The sequence below is a fragment of the Pezoporus flaviventris genome, unplaced genomic scaffold, assembly GCF_033815535.1.
Source record: "Pezoporus flaviventris isolate CSIRO_AGI_PZ_B2104156 unplaced genomic scaffold, CSIRO_AGI_Pfla_v1 ptg000063l, whole genome shotgun sequence".
Classification (NCBI taxonomy): domain Eukaryota; kingdom Metazoa; phylum Chordata; class Aves; order Psittaciformes; family Psittacidae; genus Pezoporus; species Pezoporus flaviventris.
In genome coordinates this window covers 10,075,056-10,089,128 of record NW_026892611.1, presented here as the reverse complement: position 1 = coordinate 10,089,128, position 14,073 = coordinate 10,075,056, and the positions used below count along the sequence as shown (strand labels likewise).

Below are 14,073 nucleotides of genomic sequence, written 5' to 3'. Positions count from 1 at the left end.
TTAAAGGCACAACGAAGGAGCTAAGAGTGAAGCAGGAATTCTCTGTACGGTTCTATGGGAGTAGGCTGCTCCTTGGGCTGAGTGTGATGCAACTTTGCTGATGCAGAAGCCTGCAGTTGCTTTGTGAGCAGAGCTTGCCAAAGGCTGCAGCATCTGACCTGTGCCGGTGTGAGCAGCACATGCAGTAATATCTGAGGATGGTGGCCTCTCATATCCAAGTAAACTCACTCCAGAAGGCTGTGAACTAATTACAAAAGAATCCCACAGAACCTTCATTTTTATTTCACGGGCCTGATTATGTGGACTGCTTTTGACACAAAATCTTGTCCAAGGGGTACAACCTGCGCCGCGGCACTGATAATTGATGTTTTGTAGTGATTTCCTCAACAATAACTGGCTTCTCTGGAGATAAGCACTGCTTTTGGCCTCATGGTTTATCCTCCATAGGAACAAGATTACTGCCTCATAACACAGTTGCAAAGCTACAGTACTATTATCCTTTAAACAGCAAGAGGAGAAAAAAATGATTTCTGAAAAGTACCATGATCCTTCATAAACAGAGCCTGACTGACAGCAATTTCAGAGACGGTAACTAATCTAATGTAGCATTATAACAGCACAAAGAAGTAGATTTGGCCACTGAACCAAAGTCATTAAAGATTAGGCCAGCTGGTTTAACAGTTAGGAAATGTTTTTGCCTATCTGAGCTGAGGATACAATGGAAGTTGTTTTATGATTTAATGCCTCTGTTGTAAACAATATGACTTTTTGGATAAATCAATGGCTGACATTGATGGGACAGAAAACTTACTGAGCTGAGGGTAGCCTGTAAACCCAGCTTTCCAAAGCTAAGCTAACAAAACCAGTCAGACTCCCTCCCAAAATAAATCTGCATTAACATATACTAAAATACGTTATGCAATGATAGTCCACTACCATCACTTGTTTTTAATTAGTACAAAGGCTGCATTTATTTGTGTCAAAGAAGAATGCACTTAACCATCCTTCATACAAAAAAGAAGGAAAAGAAAGAAGAAAAAAAGGAAAAGAAGGAAAAAAAGCGGAGAGATGAACTGGGAAACGGTAACCAAGAAAGGTTTTTAGCTGCAGATCTCTTAGCATTAGGTGCTAAAATACAGCTACACATTCTTAGGCGGAGAGCGCCTTAAAGTCAGGCCAGAGAGGTTAACTGCTGCCTTTATTGGCGTCTGATCTTTGCATGGCTCCTTCCCGTTGCCTTTATTGTGGGGTCGCCACCGGGTTGCATTCAAGTGAAAACATTTTGACCGTGTCATCAAATCTTTTGCAGAGCATCTGAGCTCTTCTGCTGCTGACAAAGAGGTGAAACGAAGGGGCGTGTTTCCTGGTGTCGGGATGAATCGAAACCAGCCAGCTAGCAGACATCTTGCTGGTTTTCAAGGGCCTGCAGACATCTAAATCTCTGTGTCCACAAAAACAAAGAATAACCACAAGGAATCTGACTCCAGCCGGCGAGAAGGCTTAGCTTTCCATTCAGGGCTTTGGCTGCCAAACGTCAATGGAGTCTGAACGCATACGGCGGGGCAAGAGATTTCTTTACACTGCTTTTTTGAAGTATTAGCAGTAGGCTATCCAGTGATCTAAAATACCAAAACAGAATAAGAAGAAAGCAGGTAATTCTAATTGGCTGCACCTAATTGTCAGACTTCATGCTTGGGTACATCCTTTTAATTTAATGATTCTATCAAGTGCCATTTTCCCCTCCTGTTTTGCTGTTTTCCAGAACCTCTTCAGTCAAATCACTGGTTTGTTTTTGCAGGGATTACAGCAGGACAAATATAGCTGCTGTCTGAAGGGACAGGCTAGGGCAGTCCTGTGAGTGCTGTGCTAATAGGGGAGACAGCAGTGCTACTGCTTCGGCTTCTCTCACCTTTAAGCCTGTCTGTAGGATGAAGAGTCACTATTCCGTTATCTTTCCACGTTATTACTTACAGAAATCACTCAGGAAATCAGTCAGTGGCATTTAACCCTGATATATACACAACAAATGGCAAATATATATACACCAAACTCAAATATATTTTTGTATCTGCATCTATATATTGCAACAAAGGAGAGCAGCGTCAAAGGAAATGCACCAGCGGCAGAGCTGTTTCTCTACAGAAAGCTTTTGCCCTTTGAGAGCTATGTGCTGCTTCAAGTATGTTCAAATAGTGTGCTTATAATCATAATTCTTTGCATGATGGCCAGGAGCACCACCAAAATGAGATCTCCTATATGCTTAGAAGAGTCACAGGACAGAAGATAACATCCTACCATGTAATGAAGTTTCAGACGTTGCTAGTCCTCATATTCTTAGCTCAGAATCACAGTAAGAGGTGCTCTCTACTTTGCAAAACTTGTAAAAAGGGACAGGAAACCATTTCAGTGCCCAAAAAACAGAGCCTCTGGGATGGAAGATCACTAAATAAGACCAATTGCTTTGCGGCACTTAACTCTCCAAAGGGGAATCCAGGAAAACAGTTCTGGAACTGGACCAAGATACTATACTGCCATGAGTACACTGGGATATTGTTAATGGGACATAGGGAACTCAAACATAAATAGTGAGTGGGATTTTCCTTGCATTGGCTACAATACATATGTTTGTTCAAGAAAAAAATAGCTGGAGCAAGAAGACATGCACGTCTGGTGTTGAAGAAAAGCCTGTTTGTGTCAGATACAGTGGAGAAATTGTTCCAGAATAGTTCATCTTTAAATGAAGATCCCCCTGATCATGCTGCCAAGGTCTGTGTCAGCTTGGATTTTTTGGCTCTCTAAGTGCCAGCAGCACAAGTAAAATCCGCTTTGGTACGGGCTTTAAACATGGACATCTGACATTTTGCTGTGTTTTCAAGAATAGGCTCAACTTCTTTGTCACCAGTGGTGCCATTGATCCTCGCGCTTCCTCGGTTCCCTGGGGACTGGCTGTCTCCCACGTACACAAGAAAAGTGACCACAGTGAAGTCAAATGTCAGGTAAGAAAAGAGGAGTTCAATTCCAGTTAAAAGAATGAATTCAGAAAGAGCAACATTTCTCATAATTAGGGGCAAACATTCAGAATTTGATTCCTGGTCATCCTCAACGAATGCAGGTAGGAATAACAGAGTTAAGATGTTTGCCATCTTCATCTTATGTTGCATACGCATCCACATACACATATGTATGTGTTTTTCCTACAATTTACAGGCAAATGACACCTCCTTATGGCAGCGTAGCCCCATAAACCAGCACTGGGCTCAGCTTCCTCACCACGCTCACGCTTCTCCAACGTCTTTTGCACTAAAAGGTAAAAACTCCCTTCAAAAGACTAAGTTTAGGTACAGACCTTGTGACCGAAAAAACATCAGTAATGCACTACCAACATTTCTCCCTTCTGACCTCTTTATTTGGAGTTCCCCATTTTCTTCATTATGCGTTTCTCATTTATCATCACCTGAAGTGCTTCAAAAGCGTCGCGCATTCTGACACAACTACAGACAACGTATTCCTAGGAAATATCTGAGCTGATTCATAGTCTTTCCCCTCTGACACCAGAGGTTTATGTAAGTTAGGAATAACAGAGCTGCTAAAATTAATGGCTGAAGGGCAAGCCATTTTCTGTGTCACACTATACATAATGCTCTGGTTCAGCAAAAGAGTAGCTGGATTATTTTGATTCTTTACTCACAGTTAATTACAATTAAAAGTAAGACTGTAATTACCTTCCCTGTAAACTTTGGCCTTAACTGCTGAGCACAACAAAACAGAAGGAACCTTGGTTAACCTCAGTGGAAAAAAAAATGAAGGTTTTCTTCTGAACCAGCCAGAGCACAGGCATTCAGGAGGAACGATTCTGCGAGGGTGAAGCAAAAGCAGACTGAGAGCCAGTATCAGTGTTCACTCCTGGACTGGTCACTTAGAAACCCACAAAGCTTCAGGTGGGAGCGGGGGGAAAGGCTGCTGTCCCGAGCAGCCGCTCTGCAGGAAGCACGGCGATGGGGTGCTCCCAATAGCTGCGACCTTCAATCAAGAGGATTCCATACAGAACTTCCCCCGCTCCTCTGTCTCGCTTTGTATTCATTTGAACAGTTTAGTGCTGCTGTTTGCACGGGGAAACCAGCGGCTGCCTGTGCCTGCTGCACGCATCTCCAAGGCTTTCACTGCTTCCCTTTCACCGGGGGTGCTGGAGGCTTCTGTCCTTACTTTGCTCACAGTTTGTGGATGGGGACTCAGAGTCCTTTGCTGCAGTAAGACTTCAAGTCCTGTTTCAAATATGATCCTTTACTTCTCTCTCTGAATAGAGAAAAGGCATGGCAAGGCATTTCTAACTTCAGCAACAGGCCTGTCTTGTGTGGACACAGAAGCATCAGAGAAAGCAGCAGCCTTCTAGAAAAAAAAGAGTCTTAATGCCAGGTTGTTGTGTCCCACTGAGGGAGGCTGCCCTGGCCACTTCTGAAGCTACACATCTGCCTTGCCAGGAAAGAACAATCTATAGGAAAGGGAGACTATATTTTAATTCCATGGCTATATCTGTGCCAGGCCCAGCCCTGGCTCAATGCACGAGCCAAGAGCTGGCACTTGGAGCCGAGCGGGAGAAGGCTCAATGGCTCCCATTAACTCTCCATCTCATGATGACAAACGCGCCATTGTAGCAGAGCCGCCTTGAGACAGACAGACAGAAGGAAGGAAGGAGGAAAGGAAGGAAGGAGCTTTTGAAGACAAAGTTGTTCTTTGGCTATAATTATAGATATTTAGAGATTTGAATTGATGGTCATAGGAGGAACTTTTGATTGTGCAGTGTGTAAACACTTCCTGATCTATGATTCAACACTGAAGATTTTGGAGAACACAGTAAGCCTTGGAACAGGCGCTGTCATAAGCACCCTTATTTTTATTATTATTATTGAGAGTATATCTGAAGGGTAAGTACATGAAAAATTCCATTTCTCCAGAATTAGTTCATTTTTTAACCATTCCATTTCTCCAGATTTTTTATTTTTTCTAAATCTTTACAAGCATTTGTATATAGATTTAGTAATAATAAGTGTAGGAGAAAAGAAACATAAAATAACCCAAATCCCTGCCCCACAAATGCTGCTAGTACATAAACTTTATAAATACAATGTTGGCAGATTCCGCTATATAAAAAGGTAGCTAAAAAAAAGTAAGAGCCATAAATAATGCCAAGTAATAAAGGAGGTGAATGTTTTTGTTATTAGATTCTTTCATTGTATAAATCTGTTTAATAAGCTGGCTAGGAATCATTGATAGAAAACAGACTGCTTGTGGTGTTACAGATCAACCTGTTCTAAATGTTCTTTCCTAAACTCTATGCCAAGCAATACTTTTTACAGATACAATTTAAAAATTGAATGTTCTTTCATCATCCAAAGGGAGCAAATAGCACTAGAAGTCAGAATGCACCTTTTGAAGAATGCCTGACACGTGTCTGTATCAGCAAAGCAGAAAATCTTTGTTTTCTAAATGCTTAAGAGGGTCTGCTGTGTGTTCAGAGTAATTAATACCATACATCTGATTCGTCAAATGTGATCAGTGTATGTGTAAAACTCTTGATTTAGAAGTCCTTTCCCCCCCAACATATGTGTATTTTTGGAAAGCCCTATCATATATTTTTCTTCAGAAGTTCATGTAAAAAGCATGCAGTAACATTTCACTGTAATGAAAACTAAATGTTGTGAAATGTTATTGAGGTCAGTGATGGGTTTGTGACGTTAATCTTTGTACACTATTGTTTCTCATTACTGTGTGGTATTTTTGGTTTTCATTATTCCCAGAGGAAAGGACAGAAAAAAATGAGATGCTATAACCCAAATAAGGAAAAAGGAATAAACACATCCAAAAACGAAGATATCAGTAAATAAGGGACCCATTAGGACATTATTGGATAATAAATTGCTGAACTTACACCTGCCCCCCCCCCCGAGTTAAAAAGCAGACAGGCATTTTTGATTTATTATCAAATAGATATGCCTATTTCTGCTTTACATTTTTATATTGCTGCATTAACTTCTAGAACAGGTGGTTTAAGTGCGCAGCTCTCAATATCCTCAAAATCACTTGAGGTTCTGACTCCAATTTTGATGGGACAGAGTACAGCCCAAACAGCTCTGGTTTCAGTGTATTAAGGGCTGCTCAATTTTGGGAACTTCAGTGCTTCACCAAGTTGTGCTCAGGAAGACGCTTAAGTCTTAAGGAAAGAGTCCCTCCTCGGAGTACATCAGAAGGAGAAACTGTATCATCAGAAACAGGAATTCGGACAGAACAGTCAGTACATTTGCATCCAGTGGTAAAACAGTTGAACTGAGAGCAAGAAGAGTCTCTGCCCATGCAGCCCCTCACTGAAATTCCTGACAAACGCCCAGGCATCCCATCTACCTGGCCAGAAATGCTCCCAGCACCTCCCCATCTGTTTCCTTACACAGTGTTATGACACACGGTCCCAGCTGGAGCTGCCCGGACAGGCAGCAAAGCACATCCACAGGCAAGAGCCCTCACCTGGTGTCCAGATCAGGAAGATCTTTAACGGGTTTCAACATGGAGCAGGGGCTGAGCACGTAACAGACATTAAAAACTGCAATGACCCCTTTTTCAATTAACAGCCTAATCTCAAATTAGATGGAGATTTATCAGAGGGAGGCCTTGGAGAAAGTGAAGCAGACAAAAAGGGCAGACATTCGGCAAACCCTGAGAGTCGGAACTCTCCCTCGCCCATCAAACTAATGAGGTGTGCCCGAGTACTTGAGGGCTCATGGGAATAGGATACAGAGACTTTCAGCTCTAAATCACCAGTTTAAATCCAGCTGAGTTCATCATGATTGAAAGTAGTTACCATCTGTGACTACTGTGGCCTCCCAGGAATTTGTTGGTGGTCTCACCCTTGCTCCTATGGAGTGATAGGGACAGTGTGGCCCTCCTGCCCAGGCTCTGGGCATCCCCACTGCTGTGCTATGGGGAAACCCAGGGGCTGAGCTGACACGGAATGAAGTGGCGGATCAGGTGCTGATCCCACGCCTCCAGGTAGGGAGAACAATTTGATTTACCCTGCTGCAGTCCCCAGTGGAGATTACAGGGGCTTCAGGGCACCTCGGCTGCCACTTGCATGGCTCCCATTGAACTGGTTTTACCATGCAGATGAGCACTGTTTATAATACAGGAATGCAAAGATTTCCTAAAGTGTTGTGCACAAACATCATAATATAATCCCCAGAGCTTCAAAGCCAATCCCAACAACTAATCCCATAGATAAACAAAGCTAAATCTCTATTTGCCTGCAAAAATAATGAGCAAACATTAGGGATATCAGGGTATTGAAGGTCTCCAATCTTCTGAGGAAAGAGCTTGACTTTCACCCAGTTTGTAGTGTGAAGCCCTAATCTACTGTAAATTATAAAATCTAATTAAAATGGGGGAAACTGAGGCAGTTAAACCCTTCAGAGGAACCCTGATAAGACTCATAGCTATGCTAGTTTCCATTTCAAAGAACCGTTTGCAGACCTTGTCTTCCTAGCATTGCACTTAAGCCATCTGCCTGGTCTAAGTGCTTCTTCATGTTGTATAGATTTATCGCTCAAATCCCTACTTAGGCTATAACATTATTTGTAAAGTTGTCTATGACATGCTGAGGCCCTCTCTAAAATAACAGCATTAACCATCATTCGGTCCTAAGAGATACTGAGATGGGTTTCAATGCTGTTGCAAAGAATCCCTCCTCACAGACACCAACCTAGGTATGTGCTACGATCTTAAGGTATTAACTAGAAAGAGGAACTGTACTTGTGTGATGCTACATGGCCAGATAGAATGGCCACCCTCGTGGGAAAAGGACTTAAGCTGCATTAAGTGTCACTCCATAAGTGTCACTCCAACCACTGATAATGATGTTTCAAATCAAATGCTACAGCAGCAAGACAAAGAGAAGATAGATCAGGCAGCTGCCAGAGGTCTGCTGAATAATTAAAGGAACACACTGCAAAATAAACAAAGTTTTCATCTCTTTCCAGATACTTGCAGTGCAAGTATGTTTAAATCCAGGCCCAAAGCACTCGAGCAACTTCCTGCATCCCCTTAGGACTTCTTGTGTGGATAATGCTCCTCAGGAGATACCACAACTGAACCTGCTGTATTTCTTTCAGGATTTTCCAGTTCATGAGACTAAGAGCCTATCTGAAATACAACCAGCACACTCCACTAAAAGAAAAGCATTACTGCATGACTCCCACAGTGTGAGGTTAATTCTTCACCTGCATTACACTCTGCTCTTACCAGTATCACTGAAATCTTCAGTTTGTTGGGTTTCTCTATTAAATTAACATCAAATTCCAATGACAACAATAAATACCATTTATTTACCAGCTGTAGCATCAGGGCCAGAAAACCATGAGCCACAGCAACTATACAGCAAAGTTTCCCTATCTCATCCACCGTGACAACAAAGTTCATGCACACTTGCGTAACAGCAGGCGCTCTTTTATTCCCACCATCAACTGAGCGTGATTTTGGTGGTTCCCTTGGAAAGCATCCCTTGAAGTCACCCATCTTCTGAGGAAGATTCCTTGAAAACAGCAGACTCCACTGTACTTTACTTGGTGGTTCACAGCCAAAGCAGCTCTCGGAGGGACCATGGAAACCCAGCTCCGGTAGCAGTGAGTGTTTTCTTGTAGCAACAAGCACTTGGGGCGTAAGCAAACACTGGGAGCTGATGACGTGTCAGATATACGAGTGTTTTCTTTATCAGTAAATGTTTGCTGACTCGGACTCCCCTGAGTTGAGGTTTCCTCTTTTTCCTCCTTCAGATTTATTGATCTGAGCTGATAATGGCAACTCAACGTTTTGCCATTGCCAACTAGCAGAATCAAAGAGGAAAATGGAGTGAACAAGTAAAAAAACCTGGTGTTGGTGGAACAACATTTGCCTTTAGAATATGAGGGTGGGAAGTGTCAGTGTGTTCAGGAAATTACATGTCAAAACTAGTAAAAACATGTTGAAATGGATATTAATGGATGCTTAAATCACCCTGAAATGCTTACGAAACACAAATCTGTGTTACTTTGAAAAAGTAAACACAGTTAGAGTATAAAATGGTAAGGAAAGTACTCTTGCCTTCTTATTATCAAATGAAGCCTATCAGAAAAATTGAATTATTCTAAACCCAAGGAAATAACAGAATAAAGAGCCTCTATTTTTACTTGGAATGGTACTAAACAGAAATCTAGGATTTTCTGTGTAGTCTTACTCTTCTTTTTTCTTCTTTTCTCCTTCCCCCTAACCCCCAAACAGAACATCCTTTCACTGAATCCAACAGCAAAATATCACACTGAGTTTCTTTTGGGACCATACAAGCAAGACCCCTGTTTTAACCATCCATCCTCAACCCCCCATGCACATTTAATCCATACTAGACCTTGAGGATGATGCCAAAATATCTAACAGTGATTCCTGAATAGGTTGAAAGCAGACCGCAGGATTGCAGAATTACAGCTGAGCAGCTAAAATAAGGCTTAAGTGAAAGAATTTAAAAGTTGTACCTTTAAAGTGTGCTTTAATCTGATTACAACTGATTGAACTTTAGGTAAAAAAAGGACAACTTGTATGATCAGTGATGGCTGAATCTAGACTGCATGGCAGTGCGCTATGGACATGGATGTCTTAGTTACATGAAACGTAATGACATATACATATTGATATGCTTATTGTCACCTGAAGATGTGATTTGTACGTTTGGCAATGACAAATTGTTCAGAAATCAAACAGAAGGAGTCTTGTTGCAGAAATTCAGGTTTCAGGATCTGTTCTTCCTTTGCAGGAACACACAGCTTGATGCAATGCTTAGCAGATCAGGGAGGGATACATAATACAGAGTTTTAGTTGTCTCACACAGACACAGCAGGTAGAAGGGAAGAGCAAAGTAAATCTGTATTTGCTAATCTGGTAAATGTTATAAAAAAGTGAAAAAAAAAAAAAAATTCCTGATGTTTGTCTGGTTTCTCTCACTTCAAAGATCCTGGAGCAGGAGAGGGGATTTTGGAGATGCAGGGAGAAGCTATTTATTAAAACAGTCACAGGACTGTGCAATAAGGTGTAGGTTTTGTGAAAGAAGCGTGACATTGTTTTTGGCTGCCCTGCATTGCAAAGCCAGATTCTTTCTAAGAGTTCTTGAAGAAAACGAATGATAAATGACCCTGAGACTTTGCAGAAGATCTGATTCAGAAATGAGACAAACTTTAGACACGAAATCCGTGAAGGCCTCATCCCCTGTCAGGACTGGCTGGGGTCTTCCAGGTTTTGACACTCCATCTGTTTGCTCTCATGTCTGGTTGTGGCGCTGCACGCACAAGGAAGCAAGGGGGGAAAAAGAGAGGAAAGGAGAGACTCAAAAATGGGAAGGGAGAAGAGGTTTTAGCAGGTGGCCCCTTGAATGGCAGCACACAGGACAGGGTAGCTCAATCCCTTTTCTCCTCTGCGCCAGGAGCAGAGTATGGTGCTTGGAAAGCGCTTGGTGCCTGCCATGCTTTGCTTCCAATGGAATCAACAGCAAAGCTCCCTCAACTTCAAAGGAAGCTGAATTAGGCCAATGTCAAAAGCTTTCAGAAGTCCCACCCTTAAATCCTTAGCACTCCTAAGTCTTCCTGAAGGAAAGCAGACAGTCCAGCCCACGTACTCACACAGGCATTGGAGACCTCAATTCAAGGGACTGCACCTGGCTGAGCTCCAACAAGTGAGTTTACCCTACTGAGTAAGCCTGATCTTGCTCACTTTTCATCACTGGGCAAGTTTGGGTGTGAGAAGTCCCTGGGGAGGTGACAGAGAAACTGTCAGGAGAGGCTGCTTGGGGAGAGCAACAGCGCAGAATGCCAGGACATGGTCCTACCAGCCCCGAAAGGCTGGAGCATCCAGCACCCTGCCTTCCTTGGAGGAAGACTCCCATGGAGCAAACAATAGTACAGGGAAAAGTCCCTTAAAACACAGTCTCTCTTTGGAAGATCTGCTGCAATTTCATTCCCACTGAAGCTCCTTTCCCCAGCAGTGGATACACACCTGTCTCTGAAGCTGCTCTTTATAACACACTTTGCATCCAGAGTTTGTATCACCATGCACAAAAGCTGGCCTAAAGGGAGCAAGATCTGCAAATGGCAGGAGGTTGCACACATCTGGCCTTTCAATTTGGATAACACCATTTTGGTTTTTAAGGTAAAAATCTGCACTAAAGCCAAATCAGCCATGCAAGCACATGAGTAAAAGCTCCTCCTTGCTCAAATGCAGATTTGCACGGTAAGAGCTCTTACACAGCTGCTCTGTGCATGCAAGCAGCTCTGAAACCAGCAGAAGTAATCAAAGCATCTCTCCTCCTGAGCAAACTGGAGAATCACAACCACACCTTTCACATGGAATCTGACCCATTACAGCGTCCTCAGTTCTCAGCCTGCTTCGCCAGGAGGCTGCTGGGGCTCACTTCACGCCGCACTAGACCAGATCAGTGTTTAAGTCGCAGGTTCAACTTGAGAACGAGGGCAGGTTTTTTTCCTTGTCTGATCAAGGTCAAAACCATTAAAATACCCTTAGTTTCTCAGCCCAGTGAAATGAACTGGTAATACATTTGGCAAGTTAATCTGTGGATTGCCTTCTCACATGAGACCAGCTGTTGTGTTTCTAAGTACAAGCAGTATTTACCTCCAATAATGAAATGACTGAATATAATATGAAAAAAAATAGTAGTTCAGTGTCCCCTTGCCTACTGCACAGTCCTGGGTTATATTTACAGTCCTAATAAACTGATTTGTCAAAACCATCAGAGGCAAGGATGATCATCTGGGATCCAGATGAACTAAAATACATGTAATTAGAAGTTGTCCATTTGTTCTCTTTTATCTCCCACGTATCTCTCCTTTGCTCTCAAATACGTGTCTCTGATTATGCGCAACTGACCGTTTAGCTACAGGCTTAAACTCCAATCTTTATATTACCACTTTTATTGCAGCATAACACGAGTGAGCTCTTACTTCATAGCACACTCATGCAAAACAAAAATCTGGTCACGTTACTTTAGTATTTTAATGTGTAGCATGTGCACATGGACCCACTGTACATCTATGAATAGATTACACAGCTGTACAATATACAGGTACACGCACACACCCCTACAGCTGGATAGAACCTGCCTCCAAAACCAAATACAGATTTAGCTCATCTACTGAACATATCTCCTAGCTGAAAGTGATGCAATCAAACTTGCTAGTTACCTTCATTTTCTAAGCAGGAGCAGTTGCTTTTTTCATAACATTTAATAACATTATTATGTAGAGGACCTGATATAGGACCTCACAGTCATGCAGGAGCCAGTTTTACCCATGACCTACACCAGCCAGATAAACTGATGATGAACTTAGTCTCTTTGCTTCATGTACCTTTTGAATCAGGATGTTATAAAGCACCAGGTGTTCAAAGGCTCGATAATTCTCTTTTTCAAGGTTCTAATACGAGCATTATTTCATAGCATCTATTTGAAGTATATATTGTAAAGAACAATCTGAACAAACACACTCAATGCCTCGCAGAAACTCTGACAGAAAAACAAAGAACAGGACATAGGAAAAATGCTGAAGAAGATGTGGGAGAGATTATTAGTAACAGTGAAGGAGGAAAAAATTCCTGGGAGACGTTAGTTTTAAGAAGGGATCCAAATGAACAGTGCGCTGCTGGAAGAGTGATGGGAGATCTTCTGCAAGCTGAAGGAAATGATACCTGAGGGTGTGTAAAAAACACTAAGGAGGAGAACGAAAATGAAGAAAGATGTGGAAGTAACATAGGGCATGAAAAGCAGCCTGGGAAGATGTGGCACCAGAATATGACAATTGAGCTCTGATTCTGCGGGAATCAACCTCTCTTCAGTATGGGAGAGGGAGGGGATTGCCATGTTATATGAGGGTTTCCTGCAGTCTGCCTCGGAGAAAGGGGAGGGCTGAAATGTTAAGACCAGTGGCTACAACAATGAAAGGGTTTTACTAAACTCTATTAAGCTAACCAGTCACAATAAACCGTTTTCATGAACTTGCGGTACAACGCTCACTATACAAGTCTACCTGAACCAAATACAGAACTAAATTTACCCTAAACATTTATCTGCAAGTGGGCTATTACTTCCATAAGACCAAAAATAATCACAACTACTTCAGTGTCAGGACTGCTTCAGATTGCTTCTAAAAGCACTGGTTTAAGAAAAGTATTTTTTTAACTTTCTTTTTTCTTTTTAATTCTCATTTAACTGATCAGGAAGATGCCTCTATACAGCATCTGCACAGAGTCACCCGGGGTATCCAGTTGGTTTACATCATCCTGTTCAGATTAGCCATAAAGATTTCAGTAGCCACTGCAATACGCAGGGAAGCTGTTGTAGTTTCTGAACTGTTTGAACAGTCAGCTACTAAACATAACAGTATTTGATGATGATGATAATTTCCAGGGGCTGCATAGCAGCTTTTATCCATAGATCCCAAAGCTCCTGAGAGAGTTATACCACCACAATCTCACTTTGAATAGAGGCACACTGAGGCAGCAGGAAGGAAGTGATGTGTCCTAGTTCAGTCAGCAAACTGTGATTGAGCCTGTGTTCACATGCAGTGTCCTGCATGAGGGGAGCAGAGCCCACCTGGAGGAGGATGGTGCGCTACCCTAGAAAGCCCCTCACCCTCAGGAGGCAGTCACCCATCTAAGAAAGGCAGCAGCTCATATTCCAAACATCTATCTTCAAACCAGCAACATTCTCAATGAATGCTTTCCTTCTAGAACTTGTCTGATGCACACAAATAGGCGCAAAGGCGAGTAAATGCTTACCAGTGGAAAACAGGCAACATCTGTAGCACTTCATACAAATGGTGAATAAAGGTATGCAGCTAAAGGTGCAGTGCAGGGAGCATCTCCTTCAAGGTATTTAAAATACTCCCATTTCTAAAGCTGTTACAATTGCTCTGAAACATAACTGCTCAATATTTAAGCCACAAGTTGGTGATCTTTTTTTCCTCAGCTGTCACAGAAGCTCAGCTACTGAAGAAAGTTGGC

The 14,073-nt window shown here is 42.3% G+C and overlaps 1 protein-coding gene across 11 annotated transcripts in view; it reads right to left on the bottom strand.

Moving 5' to 3' along the window:
• Positions 1 to 14,073, bottom strand: part of BCAS3 (BCAS3 microtubule associated cell migration factor) — a 361,836-nt gene that overhangs the window by 57,830 nt on the left and 289,933 nt on the right. The window contains exon 24 of one of the 11 annotated variants that reach the window (XM_061470538.1): positions 3,751 to 3,853. The exons of the other annotated variants lie outside the window; for them this stretch is intronic. Coding sequence (XP_061326522.1) covers positions 3,786 to 3,853 — 68 coding nt within the window. The 3' untranslated portion in view covers positions 3,751 to 3,785. Of the gene's footprint in view, positions 1 to 3,750; positions 3,854 to 14,073 lie in introns of those variants that run through there. 11 annotated transcript variants of the gene reach the window in all.